Source organism: Mauremys mutica, chromosome 9 (genome assembly GCF_020497125.1).
Source record: "Mauremys mutica isolate MM-2020 ecotype Southern chromosome 9, ASM2049712v1, whole genome shotgun sequence".
NCBI lineage: Eukaryota > Metazoa > Chordata > Testudines > Geoemydidae > Mauremys > Mauremys mutica.
The window spans coordinates 103,051,237-103,070,600 of record NC_059080.1 but is presented as its reverse complement, the minus strand read 5'-3'; the positions used below and the strand labels follow the sequence as shown (position 1 = coordinate 103,070,600).

Sequence of the window (19,364 nt, the reverse complement as noted above, 5' to 3'; positions counted from 1 at the left end):
GTCATCTCTTGGATTTACCAAACAGGAGCCACGAGGCTGCTACCTCTCAGACCCCTGGAGGTGGAACTTCCTGTGATCTGTGTCCACAGTGGGTCATGGTTAGTGGTTATACTTATTGCTGGATGGCACAGAGTGTTGTTTGGTGCTTAGCTGCTCTGCAGGCCTAGGTTCAAGACTCCCTCAGCCTTATTTAAAGTGCAAGGAGGCCCTGTAGAATATGCAGAGATTAAGCCATAGAAGAAAAGAACCAAAGACTGGATGTTCTTTAAGTCACTTAAACTATAAGACTTGCCCACATATTCTTTTCTCCTCTAAACAGTCCCAACTGATTTCGTAAAGGAGCTTAAGGTTTACACGACCCAAGGTTTCAGAGTGATTGCACTGGCACATAGAGCACTAAACATGGGAAAGGATGTGGAACTGGACAACTTAGAGAGGTAAGCTTTGCTAATGTCCTGTTATCACCGCTGGATACCTCTCCACACCAACTCTTCAGGACCTCCCAGAGGAGAGGGAGCCGGGAATAGCTAAGCCATTTAGCATGATCCCTACATGCTAATCGCCAAGTAAGCTAACGCTCCTGGTAAATGGATTAAACTCAGCCCCCATTACCTTCATCTTTGCATTAGTTCTGTGTTGGCATCTGCCAGCCCAGCATGGCGAGCAGCTGGGGATGGGAGCAGAAAGGACGCATGTCTCCTCCCCGTGTACGCTGTCTTCCAGGGGGTAGAGCAGATTTCTGTTCCTGAAGATATCTGGCATGTGTGTGTGTGTGTGTCCTGGCTACGCTTCCTGCTTAGCCCACACAGCCATGTTGTGGAGGCATGACAGCTTGTGCAAAGCTGTAGACACGTAAATGCTCAGTGAGTCGCTTTGCTTCGCATTCAGGATCAGTTACGTTTCACTGGAAAGAAAAGTGCAACCTAGTATGGATTCTATGTCAAACAAATGCTGCTCCCGCCCCAAACACTATGGAAACAATCTCTCGTGGTGTTTTTATCTTCATTCTCAGGGAGGAAGTGGAGTCCGACCTGACGTTCCTGGGCCTTCTGATAATGGAAAATCGGCTGAAGGCAGAGTCCAAGCCTGTGCTGGAAGAACTCAGCACTGCCCGCATCAGGAGCGTTATGATCACAGGTATCGTCTCTGGGCCTGAGCCTGTAGCCCTCCAGGTACAGAACTCCCACGTTGGACAACAGCAGTTCCATGAGCCGATGGCTCACAGGATCTGGTCCTCGGACTTGCTGTCCTTGTTACATTAGCTCAGGGGTAGACAACCTATGGCACGCATGCTGAAGGCGACACACAAGCTGATTTTCTGTGGCACTCACACTGCCTGGGTCCTGGGGGGGCTCTGCATTTTAATTTAATTTTAAATGAAGCTTCTTAAATATTTTTAAAACCTTATTTACTTTACATACAATAGTTTAGTGATATATTATAGACTCATAGAAAGAGACCTTCTAAAAACGTTAAAATGTATTGCTGGCACGCGAGACCTTAAATGAGAGTGAATAAATGAAGACTCGGCACATCACTGCTGAAAGGCTGCCGACTCTAGATTAGTGCAATGCCCCTGACTTAAACAGTTACAGTAGCATACCCCTGGTGTAACAGTGGAGAATCGGCCCTCTGGTCTCTAGAAGAAACTGGGGGGATGAACGCTTGGGGTGGGCACAGCGTGTAGCACAGCAACAATAGTAAAGTTACAGTAGACAGAAGAGACACAATCTGCCTCACTTGTTTATTTGACAGGTGACAACCTTCAGACAGCTGTTACTGTGGCCAAAAATTCCGGAATGATTTCCAAGACCAGCAAAGTGATTCTCATTGAAGCAAGTGAACCAGAAGGACCCACCCCAGCATCCATTACCTGGCAACTAGTGGAAGATAGCAAACAAATTGCAGCTGGAATCACTGTAAGCACAAGTGGGGGACGTAGTCACTTTTCAAATGCTGATGGGATTTAATGAAGCACTGAGGCTTTTAATATGTGAAAAGTGGGTTTTTTTACTACTTTGCCCAATAGGCTTGAAGTTGCTGTGACATGAAGGAAACATGCAGGATTTTTTTTAAATGTTCCATCAGCTGGTGAAGTGATATTTGATATAGCCATCAGCTCAGAACAACTCATAAAATATAATAGTAAATAATAATAGTACTCTGCAGATATATAGCATGTCTCATTCACCCAGTAGGGCTCTATGGTTAAATACAACTAGAAACATATGTTGTGTCTGGAGACAAACTTCAGTGTAATTTCTATAGCATAATTGCCAATCACGTTGGTTAACATGTAGTAATTAACAAGTGTTAGATCACAAATAAGTAGTCACATGGAGACAGAGCAACAAAGTTTTACAAAGGGATGGTGGGTGAGGTAAATATTATCCCCATTTTATTGATGGAAAACTGAGGCACAAGGTGGTTAAATGTCTTTTCCAAGGTCTGTGACAAGGTGCACAGTGAAACCCAGGCTTCTAGATTCCAGTTCTCTAGCCACTAACCACAATAACAATCATGGTTTGAGCAATTACATTTGTCCCCTTCATTAATCACATATTAAGACATTATGATTCCAGTCTAAGAATAACTCGTCTGATTTCTAGGACACGTGTGTTAATATTGAGGAAAGAACCATTCCTGAAAGGGAAAGCAACAATTACCACTTTGCCTTGAATGGAAAATCCTATCAGGTTATAGTGAAGCATTTCAAGAGTTTGCTGCCAAAAGTAAGTTTGCGAGGAAACAAAGAGCTGGTTTTACAAAAATGTGGAATTTCAAAGGTGCTGTACTGATAAACGGGTGTGAGTCACTCAGCTCATTCTCAACAAAGAGACCGTGACCGTGCAATGGCCCCCGTGTTCCCCAACTTTATTCTGAATGCTCCTCTCTTAGCTGGTCAGTGTTCATTCTGCTGAGGCTTCCAATAATTCCATTTAGGGCATTTTGAATATTCATCTGTCTCACAAGCAGATAAGAGGAAGCACAGAATTCATTTAATTGTAGCAGTCCAATTAGGGAAAAACACAGACATGAATCAGCATTTCTAGAGCTGTGGTAGTAACTAATAAAACTGGTCACTCTAGCGCTATTGGTGAATGATAAAAGGATCACATAGACTGGAGATGCTACTTGATCCTGAAGAGTTGAGCTAAATTTAAAGGGATAATGTTCATGGTGCAGGAAAATGATCACACAGAGATGGGATCACATTGCAAACTCCTACAGGCTGATCCAAAGTCTATTAAAGTCGTTGGAAAGACTCCCATTGACTTCAATAGACTTGGTGTTGGTGTCATGCCCTTATTTTGGAACTGGATTTTAAACACTTCAAAGTTTGTGGATCTTGTGACCCTGGGTGTTTTGGTACAGCTTTTTATGAGAAGAATCAGGTTCAGATTCCAAAAACTCCAACATGTGGGGAGGAGGTTCAGAGCAGGGGGGTTGGTTCAATGCCATTGGTAGATCAAAGATGAAAAGCAGTAAGATGCTATTCCATCTGATTCAATAATGAAGCAGGGCTGATTTCTCCCTTATGCTGCTAAATATCATACAAGGGACACTAGATTCCTAACAGTGCTAAAAATATTTGGGGTTTGTTTTTTCAATCTAGTACCTCAACATTCTTCTCTCTACAGATACTAGTGAATGGGACTGTTTTTGCTAGAATGTCTCCTGGGCAGAAATCCAGCCTCATTGAAGAATTTCAAAAACTGAAGTAGGTTCAGCAGAATGTTTTCTAAACATAATTACAAAAGATACTGCAGCACAGAGAAGTAAAGCACAGCGTATCATTACTTTTGATTACAGAACTCAGCTTTCTCCCCCGCCCTTTCTCCAGGCTTAAAAGCTCTATGTACCCTCTGAGCTCGCAGTGTACGGTCCACTTTCACCCAAATACACACCTAATCTACCTATACACAACTGCAGTGACCTTAGCCTTCGAATAATGTTAGCCACTACTCTCTACATTATAATATATAACAGGCACCATGAATCATGAGTGGCAGGATGAAATAAAAAATACATGGGTCAGACCCTAATTTCATTTACCACAGAGTCGCTCCAGCCGAGCTGAATGGAGTTACCCCAGGCTGCGAAAAGCAGATCAAATCTGGCACCTGATACTGGACTGAAACTGGCTCATTCAGGCATTAATGTGGAAATTAATATTTCCCAAGGCCAGATATCACACTGTTTGTAAACACTGTCTGCAATGCAGAAGCAAGAGAAATACTTTTTGTAACTTTTTTACAGTAAAATGATTGCTTCTGATGCAGTGACCACTCCAGAGATTGAAACCCTTGCGTGTACACTGTTGAGGTAGTGCAGAGCAGGGACAAAGACAGCATAGGTTTCCCCATGCTGAACACTGCAATCTCCTTTGTTACTCAGTAATGGGTCTCACAACTGAACTCTCAAAAACACTTTCTAGCATGTTATATAGATATTAGTGCAGAGGTTCCCAAACCTATCTGTGGAGAATTGGCTGGTCACATGGGTCTGCCTCTTTCCATCTGCATTCAGTGATAAAACTATGGTATAGTGTATTTGGACTTTCAGAAAGCCTTTGACAAAGTCCCTCACCAACGGCTCTTAAGCAAAATAAGCAGTCATGGGATAAGAGGGAAGGTTCTCTCATGGATCAGAGACCAGCTAAAACATAGGAACCAAAGGGTAGGAATAAATGGTCAGTTTTCACAATGGAGAGAGGTAAATAGCGGAGTTCCCCAAGGAGCTGTACTGGGATCTCTGCTGTTTGACATATTCATAAATGATCTGGCAACGTTAAAACGTAAGCAAGTTAAAAACAAAACACAAAGTTGGAGTAAGTACCATAGGAAAACAGCCACCTATCTCTTACTCCACCAAGACACTCTCCTATACTAGGGCAGTAGGTGAAATGTAGTCAGTCACCTCTTTGTTCTGATGTGACATATTTGAAGATCCTAAATGAGTATATGAGAGAGTGTCTTAAATGATAAAACAATTAAGTACAAAGTTCACCTATTAATTTTTTTTCTTTGTCCCTCTCAGTTACTATGTGGGTATGTGTGGAGATGGAGCCAATGACTGTGGGGTACGTAGAAACACAAATCTCTCATCCTCCTGAAATGGTGTCTTTCCTTTTGTCATTCTGCCAAGTACCATGAAAAGAGTAGCTTAATCTACTGCCATGAAACATTCTAACAGCACTGTCCAAATTAGGTTGTCAGAACATACAATCAATATATCCTTCAATGTGTCCCTTTTAGAAACATTCTTTGATGGAATTCTTCATGTAAACGTGCACCCACCTATAGTTATTGGGTATGATGAGATATATTGGATAGGAATGTTCCTTTCTTATATTTGTACACTTCCAAAGGCAGTGTAATCTTCTGGGATGCATGGTGGAATAGCCTAGTCATTAACTATAAATACAGCCCTATCAAATTCACGGTCCATTTTGGTCAATTTCACGATCATAGAATTTAAAAAATTGTAAATGTCATGGTTTCAGATATTTAAATATGAAATTTCACAGTATTGTAACAGTGGGAATCCCGACCCAAAACAGGATCGTGGGGGAATCGCAAGGGTATTGTAGGGGAATCACCGTGTTGCCATCCTTACTTCTGTGCTGCTATCTTCAGAGCTTGCAACTGGAGGGAGGCTGCTGGCCAGGCACCCAGCTCTGAAGGCGGTGCCACCACCAGCAGCAGTGCAGAAGTAAGGGTGGGAATACCATACCATGCCCCCCTCATTTCTGCACTGCTGCTGGCAGCAGCACTGCCTTCAGAGCTGGACTTCCAGCTGGTAGCCTCAGAGTTTCCCACATCTGGGGGTGATTCCTGGGATGGCATTGGGAGTGGCCTGTGCGGAGGAAGAGGAAGTCCTGGCCCTCTACAAGCCATCTGGGACTAGCAGCTGGAGCCCAGCACACAGTAGGGGCCCCTGGCTGGGGTGCTCGCAGTTCTGCACCTCCCTGTCTCCAGGCCCAGCTCTTGGGAGTTAAAGGGGCCTTGGGCTGGCTGTGCGTGTATGGGAGGCGGGGCGGGGCAGGGGGTGACCACAGGCCCCCCTGACCACGAGGCCCGGGGTGGTCACCCACTCACCCACCTGTAAGGCCAGCCCTGTACCCCCCCACCTATACCACTCTCACTTCTGCGCTACTGCTGGCAGCAGCACTGCCTTCAGAGCTGGACTCCCAGCTAGCAACTGCCATTCTCCGGCCACCCAAGTCTGGGAAATCTGGTCTCCCTTGCATTAGCCAGATTTCACGGGGGAGATCAGATTTCGCAGTCCATGACATGTATTTCACAGCCATGAAAACATACATGACATACTGTGAGGAGCAAGTTCACATGGGCAGGATGATGAACTCTGTAGTAATGTCTTGTCCTGCTCATACACTGGTGTATTTCAGGCTTTGAAAATGGCCCACGCAGGGATATCACTGTCAGAGCAGGAGGCGTCGGTGGCTTCGCCTTTCACCTCCCAAGTCCCCAACATAGAGTGTGTGCCCGAGCTGATCAGGTAAAGCAATCTCACTGTGGGCTTTCTGTTCTAGTACCTTATTTATACACTGCTACATTTCAAAGCAGTGTGGGCAGGATTGTTCCCTAGGCAACTTCTGTTCCCTGCAGTCACATGACAGTCACCGCTTCCCCTGAAACCTCTAGTGCAAAATCAGGAGTACACTCACATAGAAATACAAAAATGGGTCCTGAAAAATCAAAGTAAATTTCCTTGTAACACTGTGAACTAAAATTCAAACAAACTGAGCTGCTTGTCTTCGGCAGAGCCCTACAGCTGTTAAAATTGCTTGTTCTATAGTCACCACAGAATTTTTTTCCTAACAGGGAAGGTCGTGCTGCTTTGGTTGCTTCTTTTGCAGTGTTTAAGTACCTGACCCTGTACGGCCTGACTCAGTTTATTGGCACTGCTCTGCTTTACTGGGTATGTGTCTAAAACCAATCTCTCATCAATGAGCTGTGTCTTTCTCCAGATTGTAATCCTTACTAACAGCCCATAGCTAGGACGCAAAGTTCTGCATTGCTCCAAAGTATTGTCAAGGTGTCACAAGCCGGGTAACAAATAGCAGAAATCAGTCACATTTACTGTTAGTGCGGCTACAGAACAAGTCCTGTGAAAATGGGCCAGCTCCCCCAGAAGAAAGGGAAAACACAAGAGTAGTTACGAGTACTCACCAGCTGGAAGAGAAGGAGACACAGCAAGCAGGACTGGTAACAAAATGGTTCCCTTAGGGGCACAGCTGCCTCACTCTTCCAAATTTAAAGGGCCAGTCCTCACAAAGAAATGCTGGGGGAAAGCTCTTATGTGAGAGAAGATAGACTAGGGAGAGGTAGTGATAAGGAAGATGTAGGAGGAGGAAGGGGTTTCTTCTGTGTCCTTGCTCGAGCACAAGACTATTATTATGTAGGAGAAATACTGAAATCCTTGTGCAACTTCTACTCAGGCAAAACTCCCGCTGAATTATGCACGTGCTTCCTTTTGCACAGGCACTGTAGTGCCAAGGAGTTCAGTGGGGCTCCTCACATATGTAAAGTGAAGCACATGAATGTTTGCAGAGTTGGTGCCCTAGTAAACACAGTAACATCAGATGCTGGTAATGTCACAGATAGGGCAGACAAGCACAGCAGGCAAAGCTCGCTCATGTGCAAGCAGAGAAACTGCAGAAGATTGCTACTGTAGTATTTAAAACGGTTCACAGCTTGTACATTGCTGATAAAAAAATCAGCTCTGCAGGACTTCTTATTGATTAAATAAAACAACTAATCTGTTTTCATATCAGAATAGCTGAAACCAGCTACCAAGTCTTAACCCTATCTGCACGGGCACCAACTCTGGTTTAACAGCTTTGTCTGTGTTCTCATCACATTAGACAAAGACAGGCCTGGCAGCATGGCCACTCCCACTGAAGTTACTGCCAAGTGTATGTGCTTCGGGCAGGGCTGAAATTGGCCCTGTCATTTGTGTCAGTTAATGGAACCCTGTACAGGCACCTACCACAATCCTAGGGTCCGCTCCTTAGCCAGTGTACATTGGCACTGACTCGGTGGGGCTGTGCGGAGGAACTGGTCCGTAAGACTTACCAGGCTGTGCCTTTTGATTTGAGAGTACTGGGAGAGGCATTAGGTAGCTCTAAAGTCATATTAAGTATTATGATTTCATAGAGACAGTGCAAAGATAAACTGGTCTGGGCTGATACTCAGCTGATGGGTGCCATGGAAACGTGTATAATAATGAAATAATCTTACCAAACCTGCTGTAACCTTAGATGGGCTTTGTTTCTTTCTTTCAGCAACTACAGATCTTTGGGAACTACCAGTACCTTATGCAAGATGTCGTCATCACCCTTCTGGTTTGCTTAACAAGTAAGCAGCTCTGCAAAGGGTGTGCTTAAGTCTCTGTGTGTGTAAACAATCGACTTTGCTTTCTTTTAGAAATCTAAACAGCGAGGCAGATTCTGCTGATACTTACACCATAACCACTGACTTCAGTGGGGCTACCTGGGTGGAACTGAGAGCAGAGTGTGGAGGTACAGCCACACGTCTCCTGTCCAGAGTAGGCAGCATTCAGACACCTGTGGCAGCTGAAGAGGAAGGGTGGGCTGATGGATAAGACACTAGGCTGGAACTCTGATGAGCTGGGATCAAGTCCTAGCTCTGCCACAGCCTTCCTGTGTGCCCTTGAGTAAATCACTCTGTACCTGTTAGTGGAGACAATAATGTGCCATTTCTCCCAGCGTTTGCACCCTCTGCCTATTCGATCATAAGCTCTTTATGCAGGCGCTGGCTCTTCCTGTGACTCTATTAATCACCCCGCACTGCAGGGCCTGAGGCCACTGGGCGCTATGGGAAAACAAGTAATTCATAATAATACAGGCTGAGCCTGTCAGACCAGGCCGGTGGGAACACAGTGCAGGACCTGTAGAGACCCTCTGAGAGGGCAACAACCCATAGCCCTGAGATGTGATGTTTTCTGTGGTTTTGTGGCAATGTTCAGCCTCCAGTGGTGATACTGAATGACAATGGGCCAAGCGCCAAATAGGACTCACCCACTGGCTCCCCGCAGGTAGTTAAGCCACAGCGTCAAAGGGCCAGGCTATGGGAGTGAGCAGGTGGCACTGGAGCAGCTTGCATTGCTTTGCTGTTCAGTGTGGTCACTTTACCGGCTGGAGGGCAGGGTGTAGCCACAGAAGCAGTCACGGCGGGGCGAATAAGGCCATAGCTTTCCCCTTTATGCTGGACAAACCTTGCAGCCTTCACACATGGGCAAGTCAGTGTGCTATACACGCAGAAGGGTTTAGTGTCCGGCTGGGACGGGTCGTGCACCCAGCCTAGCAGTGGAGCAGCCAGCAGGGCCGGCTCCAGGCACCAGCTTAGCAAGCAGGTGCTTGGGGCAGCCACTCCGGAGAGGGGCAGACAGCCAGCTATTTGGCGGCAATTCGGCGGAGGGTCCCTCGCTCCAGTTCGGAGCGAAGGACCTCCCGCTGAATTGCCGCAGATCGCGATCGCGGCTTTTTTTTTTTTTGGCTGCTTGGGGCGGCAAAACCCCTGGAGCCAGCGCTGGCAGCCAGGGCTGCATTGTCTCGGAGAGGAAATGTGTGTTCTCTTTTTCAGTGAGCTTGACCCAGGCCTACCCAAAGCTGGCCCCTTACCGACCTCCAGGGCAGCTCATCTCTCCTCCTTTGCTGCTCTCAGTCATTCTCCATACGGGCATTACTGCAATCATGCTGGTCTGTGGCTTCCTTCTGGTGAAGCAGCAGCCTTGGTACTCGGAGATGGCCAACCACAGGTAACTCCTCCGCTTCCCATTTCTAATCCCAGTCTTGCAAAATCACGCTGCCAGCCGAGACGGCAGCGTGCTGAAATACAAGACAGTACTGCAGTGTTTGGGGACAGTGGGCACTTACCACGGCTTCTCCAGCCTTCAGCTAGTCTCACTCCACATCCCAGGCACACTGTAGAGTCGGCTGTGGAGTGGTTGCCTGCAGCTAGGCATGGGGAACAGGTCCAGAAGCCACTTTCTTCCTCTCCCCTATTCATCTCCTATCTTCTGTGAACTTGTTCCTTTCTGCAGCATGCAGCAGAGTGGAACATCTAGCCAGGTGAGAATATTGCTTTTAGCCTCATGCAGGTAGTCAACAGTGAATAGCCAGGACCATGAAGCAAGCTGGTGCTAATGCAAGAAAAAAAGATAAACGGACCCAAACCTCAGTTTCATGTTGTCAAACAAATCCACTGATTGCTCTTTGCTCCCCTCCATGCTGCCCTCTCCTGGTATCCTGTCGTGAGACAGCTTCTCCTGGGAGCATACGGAGACCTTGGGTTTGATTCTCCCTTCTCTTACATTAGTGTAATTTGATTAACTTCAGGGGGCAAAGTGTTGTAACGGAGTGGGGAATCGGGCTTCTTCTCTGTGTGTTATTTAGTTTAAAATCTCTCTCCAAATCCAGGAGCCCTTTACATCCTGTCATCATGGAGAAATGCACATTCAGGGCAGAAAATATGGCAAAGGTTTGCAGTGGGAACTTTCCCTGATTTACAGGGCTACAACTGGGCCCCTTTATTGCTGCTGATGTTCTGTACTTCGATGGTTGAACACTTGCCCATGAATGCGGAGGCTGCTAGTGGAAAGGTTCCCCTTCCTGTGCCCCAGTAGCCATCTCTGCCCTCAGAGCAGAGGTGTTAACCAGGTGGAGCAGGGAGGTTAGGCCTTTCTGAACAGAATTAAACACAGCTTTTATTTTGGGGTGTGACACCTGGACATTACAGTGATGGGCGCTGTAGAAACACGGGGTGGATAAGATATGATAGCGAAAGCTGCTTTATTCTAGCCAGTCACAGCTGAGTGAGTATAAGCAAGTGCCTCATAAATACTGGTGATTCTTTTGCAGAGAGTGTCCTCCAGCAACCCACTCCCTGACCATTCCAAACAGGAATGGAACTGCAAATGCCACGGACGTCCCCAGCAGCGTTCTAAGCTATGAAGACACCACTCTATGGCCACTAGCTACAATCAACTGCATCATTCTAGCATTTGTCTTTTCCAAGGGAAAGCCATTCAGGAAACCTGTCTATACTAACTGTAAGTATAGCTGCATTAACATGGGCTTTCCAGGTATTTACTCTTAAAATAACAGGGACACATAGTTTGCTAAGAGTAATGCCTTGATTTATCTCCTCCTTTTGTGATTTATCTGGACCTGAACCGGTGACCAGCACAGCAAGCTGTTATTGATGGAAGTCAGCTCCCATTTCACCAGCTGGAGCCAGGCTCAGCCATGCCCCAGGCATAGGCTTTTTCCTCCAGGTTAATTTGTATACCAGCATGACCCAAGAAAGGAGAACCTGGCCGTGTTTGGGAAGTGGGCATTTAGAGAGCAACACAGCAGTTAATGCCAGAACTGTTTGTTAAAATTTGAAGACAGATAACAAAAAGGGGGAGATTTGCTGAAATTCCATAAACAAAAATGATCTCCTTGTGATCTTTGAGGGACCCAGCTCTGTCCAGCATATGTTCTGTGGGACAGGAGCAGAAAAGTCTGTGATAAAGGCACGAAAATCAGTTTCCTTTGAGTTTTGCAGAATGATTGAATGACCTCCTAGTAGCTCTTGATTAATAGGTAGCTCCTTTCTGCCTGCAGCTGTGTGCTTAGAGAAGCGAGAGGAAAGCTTTGCTCAGCCGCAGGAGGGTTAATTCCAGCGTGTACTTTAGAAGGGAGTAGGCCCCAAGGTATGCTGTAGAGCAGCAGTCGGGGGGCAGCTGCCAGATTTCTAGCTCCCAAGCCGCGTCTGGTGACAAACATGCACACCTGTTCTTACAGGGAGCTGCCTTTTGGCAGATGTCACAGAGCTCCTGCAAGGCGCTGGCTCGACAGCCCGGCATCCTGCTTCCTTACCTCTCCTACGTGCTTCACCCTGATCTGGAGGGTGTCACAGAGCAGTTCGCTCACCATGGCTCGTTCATCCTTGGCTGCTTTACCAAGGCAAAGACCAAGGCTGCTGCTTGGTGCCAGCCTTTTTGTGATGTGGATACCTGGCCACTGGGAATTGCTCTGCAACCAGCAGCTCCTTGCACAGGAGTAGGCAGAATGGCAACAGCTTTCATGCACGGAGGGTAGGGGCAAGATACGTATTAGCAACCCGGAAGCGTAAGGCTCTGTGTCCGATTCCAAGTCCCTGCGCCATCCGGCCCTTACTTCAGGGAATACTTTCACCCAGGTAACATGACACCACTGAGGATCATATGCTCCCATAGTCCACGTGTGAAGTTCACACTCTCCTCACTGGTTGTGCATATGGGTCATAGCATACATCAGGAATAAGACCACTTGTCGTCAGAGACCATGCTATCCTGGTGAGAAGCTTGTGTCTCCACAGAGTGGCTTTTAGTTTACACTGGTTGCATTAGTTAAAGCCTGCATTTGGCAAATCACCCGTGCAGTAACACTGATGTGCACTTTGTGTGACAGAACGGTGTGGAGTCTCTCATTCTTGTTTCAGTTCTGCAGCTCCCGTTGTTTGGTGGTAGAATTGGGAAGTTTTGCTAAACAAGGAGATGTGCTGCATAGCAATTCTGCAACACATCTCAGGAGCTGCCAGCCCTTTATAAATAATAACCCAGTCCAGTAGCAGGGGTTGTTCTGGTTACCAAAACACTTCACAGTGCCACAACGCTCTTGTTCCCCCAGACATATTTTCAGTCCTGCTGCTCACCCAGCTTGGAATTTGCCTTTTCCTCCTCTTTGCTGACATCAATGCTGTATACAAGGGAATGCTGGTAAGTGGAACTGAGGTTGCGTGTCCTTTTCACCCTCTCTGCATTTTGATGGATCATAGAGATGCAGGGCTAGAGGGGACCCCTTCTCTGAAGCAGGATCAAGTAAATCTAGACCAGCCCTGCCAGGTGTTTGCCCAACCTGTTGTTAACAACCTCCAGTGACGGGGATTTCACAACCTCTCTTGGAAGCCTAGTCCAGAGTTTAACTGCCCTTGGCGTTAGAAAGCTTTCCCTAATATTGAGCCTAAATCTCCCCGCTGCAGATTAAGCCCATTGCTTCTTCTCCTACCTTCAGTGGACATGGAGGACAATGGATCACCATCCTTTATAACAGCCCCTAAGAGATCTGAAGGCTCATCAGGTCCCCATCCCAGTCTTATTTTCTCAAGACTAACCATGCCCTGTTTTTTTAATCTTTCCTCATAGGTCCGGTTTTCTAAAACTTTTTATAATTTTTCTTGCTCTCTTCTGGACTCTCCAATTAATCCACATCTTACCTAAAGTGCCGTGCCCAGAACTGGACACAATACTCCAGCTGAGGCCTCGCCAGTGACTAGTGGAGCAGGACAATTGCCTCCATGTATTAGATATGACACACATATTAACACCCCTTCCCCCTCCCCTCCGAATATTAGCCTTTTTGCAACTGCATCACATGGTCGGCTCGTATGCAGTTTGTGATCCACTAGAACGTCCAGAACCTTTTCGGCAGTACTATCATGTAGCCAGTTAGTCCTTCCTGAGTGCAGTACTTTGCACTTGGCTTTACTGACTTTCATCTTGTTGAATTCAGACCAGTTCTCCCAATTTGTGAAGGTCATCTTGAATTCTAATCCTGTATTCGAAAGTACAATGACCCCTCCTTCTACAAATTTTATAAGCACTCTCTCCACTCCACTAGTCAAGTCATTAATGAAAATATTGACTAGTGCCAGACCCAGAATTGACCCTGGCAGGACTCCAGTAGATACGCCCTCCCAGTTTGACAGCGAACCAGTGATAACTATTCTTTGAACAGAATCCTTCAGCAAGTTGTGCACCCACTCTTGCACAAGCAATGCAGAATGTGATCCATTGATCTGATGGTATTCGAGATTTATTGACTGATTTGGCCGTGCTCCTGCTCTAATAGAAAAACTCCACATCGTTAGATGGACATTTTGCCCATGGAGTGACTGCAGGGCAGGGCTCCGATTGCTGAACTCACAACCGGGTAGCAAAATGATAGAAACCACCAGGCCTGTATTCTACATGGGATACTCCTGGGCAGGGAGTCCTAACTGCCCCCATCCTTCAGGACTGATGCTACCATTGGCTAGCTCTCCTCTGTGGCTATACAGCAGAAACTTCAGTGGAGAAGTGTCTGTGTTTAATGCACTCATCCTTAGCATACAGGTGCATGGTGCAGAGCACTGCTTTCTGCCTTATCCCCAAACAAGGACAGCCTGAACTTTGGGGAGGAACTTCCCCCAGTCTCATTGAAAGGCATGCCGTGGCCATGGTGGGAGGGAGTACTGGGTATGCCACTGGTCCTGACAACTCCTTTCCAAACACAGTGGGCACTTCATCCTCCCCCCCAGCTCCCGTCACGATCTTAAATAGGGGTTCATTAATGTTAAATGCTGAAGCCTTGTCTGTCACTAAACCCATTTCAAGCAGCTGCTTCTGATACATTTAGGTCATCTGCACCCTAGGAAAGCAAAAAACCAGGATCCATGTTTTAACATGACTTAATCCATTCAGGGATCTCTGAGAAGATAAGATGGCACTAAGATTTCTTTAACTTCAGTGCTGATCCAAGGAAAAATACAACTAGTTGGTCTTACAGATTGTTAGGAATCCATGAGAATCTTAAAACCACATTCAAATGACTTGTGTTTCTTTTCCAACAGCTTCTCTGCACTCCAACGATCTGGAGGGTTTACATCTTAATCATGCTGTTTGTCACATTCTGTGTATCGTTCTTTGTGGAGGTGAGTGCTTTCATTGACCCATTTCACCGAGGACCAGGAAGTCTAGCGGACGTGCCGAGTTCTTCCTGTTCAAACACAAGGTGGGGACTAGCTGGCGAGGTGGCAGGACTGCTGAGGAGGATCCGGGGGGACGGGCCTAGTGGAACACAGAATGAACATGAGCCAACAATGTGATGCAGCTGCAAAAAAGGCTACGATCATTCTGTGGTGTCGTAATAGGAGCACAGACGCCGACTCCGTGGGTGCTCTGGGGCTGGAGACTCACAGGAAAAAACAGTGGGTGCTCAGCACCCACCAGCCCATCAGCTGTTCGGCAGCAGGCGGGAGGCACTGGGGGGAGGGGGCAGAGTGGGGGCAGGAAGTGGCGGAACAAGAGCGGAGCGCGCTCATGGGAGGGCGGGGCAGGGGTAGGGCCTCGCGGAGGGAAGAGGCGGAGCAAGAGTGGGGCCTTGGGGAAGGGGCAGAGTGGGGGCGGGGCGGAAAGAAGAAAGTCGGCGCCTCTGAACAGGAAGCCCTAGAAGGTCATTGTCCTGCTCTGCTCAGCACGGGTGAGGCCCCAGCTGAAGTCCTGTGTGCAGTTCTGGGCACCACATGCCTTAAGGAAGATGTGGACAGATTGGAGCGAGTCCACAGAAGAGCAACTGTCAGGCTCTGGGTTCTAGGCGGTCAGGCCTGGCGGTTGGAGCGGCGGTCGAGGACAGCAGTAAGGGCCAAAGCTGGATTGAGAGTCAAGAGTGGCCGAGAGCAGCGCCGATGTTGGTACCCGGGGATGCGCCGTGGGTCAGAACCGGGCTCAGAGTCCGTAGACAGGCCAAATCAGGACTGTAGCCACAATCTGGAGGCGGGCTGAAGGTCAGAGCTGGGCTGGAGTCAGTCCAAGGACCTGGCTGTCAGGAGGCACGTGGAAGGCTGGGGCGGTTAGGAACAGGGCTGGAGCAAGGTCAGAATAGGGCACAGACAAGACTGAAGAGGGCTGGAAGAAGACTTGGGCAAGGGCGGGTCAGGATCTAGGGCAGGCTATAAGCACAGGGGTCTGTAACACCCCCAGGCAGCAGGAGAGTTCATAGCCGAGTGATGCTGCTGCACCGACTGACTTGTAGCTCTGGCGGTGAGAGTGAAATCCCTGGGCCTGGGGCTATCTGATCCATGCCCTGCCCCGGGATAGGCTGCTGCAGCACACCTGAGAGATGAGTCACTACAGGCTCTGCTGGAGGGGTGAGTCATTGCACTATTGAGTGTCGGGGGGGCAGGTAATGGGTGGGCACAAGCCTGCCCACATCTAAACGACCCCCACAGCCAAAGGGGAGGAGCCACTGGACCCAGAGCTCAAATAATTCCAGAGACAACAAATGTTCCCCAGGATGGGAGTCAGAGTCACAGAGTCAGAAGCAGGGATCCAGCGGGGGACACCGAGCAGAGAACCACGAACAGCGTCCACTGCTCCTCGAAGGTGTCCAGGGAGCCAGTGGATGTGGCCCAGAGGAACTCTGCCCAGAGACGTGACCTAAGGGAGGATCAGAAATAGGCCGCCCAGTCACAGAACACCTCCCCGTCCAGCTTCCTCCTCCTGGCATGGTGGCAGCTACCTTGGCCAGCAGCAAGAGAAGGTTGATGAGGAGCCTCGTGACTTCGTGGGGCCATGGATGGGGGTTCAGGAGGTGTGGGGAGATTCTGGAGGAGCCGGAAAAGGGGCAGCAACCTGGCGCACTCGAGGTAGATGCGCGCCAGGGTCTCCCCCTTGCCGCAGAAGTGTCAGAGAGGAGGGTGAACTGCACCAGGTCCACGCCTGTGCTCCCGGCTCCTTGACTGGGGTAGGTGAGTCATTGTAGCTGAGCGAGCAGCCCCGTCTGGCTGCGGGTTTGCCTCACAGCAACAAAACGATAAAAGGTTTAGACAACCTGACCTCTGAGGACAAGTTCAAGAAACTGGGCATGTTTAGTCCTGAGAAAAACACCCTGAGAGGGGGACCTGCTGACAGTCTTCAAATCTGTTAAGGGCTGTTCTAAAGAGAATGGGGATCGATTGCTCCCCATACCCACTGAAGGCAGGACAAGCAGTAACAGTCTAGTCTGCAGCAAGGGAGGTGTAAGTTAACTATTATGAAACTCTTTGTAACTCTCCGGGGAGTTCAGTTCTGGGACAGGCTTCCAAGGCAGGTCGTGGAATCCCCGTCACGGGACGGGAGGTGTTTAAGAACCGGCTGGACAAACCCCTGTGAGGGATGGTCCAGGTTACTTGGTCCTGCCACAGCGCAGGGGGCTGGGCTCGATGACCTCTTGAGGTCTCTTCCAGCCCCACATTTTCTATGATTCTTCTTCCCCTTTCAGCTGCAACATTATCTTCCTTGAAAACTATGTACCCTAAATACATCTAATGCAAGTAACCTGTTAAATAGACCAAACCCACTTTCTGCACACCAAGGTGTGTGGTCTACACTGCCCCTTCTCACATGTATTCCCTTTGGAAGCAATGAGACTGAACCTTTTCAGAGAAGACGAGTGAGTCCTAGATCATCTGCTGGAGAATAGTGCTTGTGGACAGTAGGTTGTACCACTGAACGGTTCAATACATTTGGGGCCAACTTGTTAAAAACTGCCCCCTTTGTGCCCCGATCTGTAGCTGCAAACAGCTACAGGTCTGGTTTGTCACTGTAGAAGTGGGAGCTCACAAATTAGGTACTTCAACTTGGAAGTGACGTTTGTAGGCACAGCATTGCACCTACAGTTATCTGTCCCTGCCAAGCTGAAACCTCACAAAAGGAAGGTTACGGCCAGGTTGAAAATCAGGCCCTGGTTATCCCTTCAGATAAACCAAACTGAAATCCCTACATTGCATGCATGTGACAGGAGATTCTGCTTGTAACCTGGGAAGAGAGATTAATGTAGCACTGGAAAGTTGCATGCTTTGTAATTCCAGTGTAACAGGTGAATAAGGGCCTGACCCCACCTATCTGGAAGCCTGGAGGAGTTTGGCGTGCACATGAGTGTGGGCTCAGGCCCTGGCTAGGCAATATTCCTGTGTGTAAGTGAGGGCAGAATTTGACCCACGCTGCTTTAGTAGGAGGGGATTGGCACTCACTTCAGAGCTGTAAAGGGAGCCAGTATCAGCAGTTCTGTTTCACTTCACAGGATGTCGTCCTGCAAAACAGACATCTCTGGCTGCTGATTAAGAAATGCTGTCGATTCCGGTCTCGCAGCCAGTATCGGAAGTGGCAGAGGAAGCTGGAGAAGGATCCAACATGGCCTCCTTTGAAGAGAAAAGACTTTGCAGAAAACAGCAAGAATGAAATCTACATCAACCCAATCTATGAACACGACGAAGAGAACTAGAAGCCAAAGAGGACGACTTTTCCTAGTTTATATTGTACCTAGACTATTTTCACTGTTTCATAGGTAAGAGATTCAGAGGGGGTTGTGTGAACACTGGGTGAGAGATGCAGGCAGTGTCTCTTGCAGCTGTACCCTTGACAGGATTCACTTTATGGAGAATTACCATTTTCTATGAAGCTTTATTGACCATTTGAGCACTTTTTCTGTCCAGTTACAAGTACGCTAAAGAAGATTCGAGTTTTGCAAACTCCCTGTAAAACAATGAGCATCTGATTCTCCTCTGTTGCTGCCAGGCTAGTCAATGTACCGTACTAAGACTCTCGTGTAAGCTGCCAAACTACAACTAAAAATAAATAGAGTCGATTTTTCCTGTGGTTTTGCTTTTGAAGTTCTTTGGGAGAATTTCAAGCTGCAGGTTTGGGGGGCGTGTTTCTTTGATCCCTGCAGAGCACTTCATGAATTCAGGTGGTGTATTGGGACCAGGGGACTTCTCTGGGCACGGGGAAAGACGTGTATGTAAATTTGCAAAATGCAGCACAACATGGAAACCTAAAGCCCAAACGGCAAAGACGTTGTCCAGAAAGCAAATTTCTTCCCTGCCTGAAGGAGCTAAAGATGTGACAGGGAATGTACGTTATCCCCACAAAGCCCAATGTTATCCCCACGTCATCCCCATACAGAGCCCCATCTTCCAGTTCTTGCCCAGGCACTGGCTGCAGAAATGGGACCAGTGAGGAGTGCCCTACTGTCATGCAGCGGAGGAAGGCCTAACACACTGAAAATCTTCTCCTGGGGACTGGGCTGGGGGTGAGCAAAGCCAAGCCCAGTTCGAGTTGTACTAAGGAACATTGAGACACAGTTTCCATTCACATCCCTCACAACTTTTCAACAGTGACTTCAGTGTGGAGTGAGGCTAAAGTTCATTTATAAGGCTTAGGCCTGGCTAGGGAAGATCAAGTTTTAGGTCATACATTTCCTCTCGCTCTAACCACAAAAACTTATCCATCGCAATGGGAATTTGCAGGCAGAACAAGAGAGAAAACACCTGCTACTTTGCTGTTCAGAGTCTGATATTTCCTGGCTCAGCCTCATGTGAGTGAACCATATATACACACTGAGCCAAATTCAACCCTCGTGTAACAATCACGTCACTCCACTTGGTTCAGGGGATTAAATGAGGTAAATTAGGGCACTTCGTTTTCACACACAACTCCCTGGTGGTGAAAGTTGAAACGGGCTGCTCAGGGCTGAGACATCCTACATGCAG

At 47.8% G+C, this 19,364-nt stretch overlaps 1 protein-coding gene across 4 annotated transcripts in view; it reads left to right on the top strand.

The window, feature by feature from the left end:
• Positions 1 to 18,433, top strand: part of ATP13A5 (ATPase 13A5) — a 49,875-nt gene extending 31,442 nt beyond the window's left edge. For all 4 annotated transcript variants that reach the window (XM_045030173.1, XM_045030172.1, XM_045030174.1 and 1 more), the window contains 14 exons: positions 320 to 437; positions 1,013 to 1,137; positions 1,756 to 1,919; positions 2,610 to 2,732; positions 3,642 to 3,721; positions 5,041 to 5,083; positions 6,413 to 6,522; positions 6,849 to 6,945; positions 8,312 to 8,384; positions 9,633 to 9,807; positions 10,910 to 11,100; positions 12,707 to 12,795; positions 14,688 to 14,768; positions 17,897 to 18,433. In XM_045030173.1, the coding sequence (XP_044886108.1) occupies positions 320 to 437; positions 1,013 to 1,137; positions 1,756 to 1,919; positions 2,610 to 2,732; positions 3,642 to 3,721; positions 5,041 to 5,083; positions 6,413 to 6,522; positions 6,849 to 6,945; positions 8,312 to 8,384; positions 9,633 to 9,807; positions 10,910 to 11,100; positions 12,707 to 12,795; positions 14,688 to 14,768; positions 17,897 to 18,097 (1,670 nt within the window). In that variant the 3' untranslated portion in view covers positions 18,098 to 18,433. The remainder of the gene's footprint in view (positions 1 to 319; positions 438 to 1,012; positions 1,138 to 1,755; positions 1,920 to 2,609; positions 2,733 to 3,641; positions 3,722 to 5,040; positions 5,084 to 6,412; positions 6,523 to 6,848; positions 6,946 to 8,311; positions 8,385 to 9,632; positions 9,808 to 10,909; positions 11,101 to 12,706; positions 12,796 to 14,687; positions 14,769 to 17,896) is intronic.
• The last annotated feature ends 931 nt before the right edge of the window (positions 18,434 to 19,364 follow it).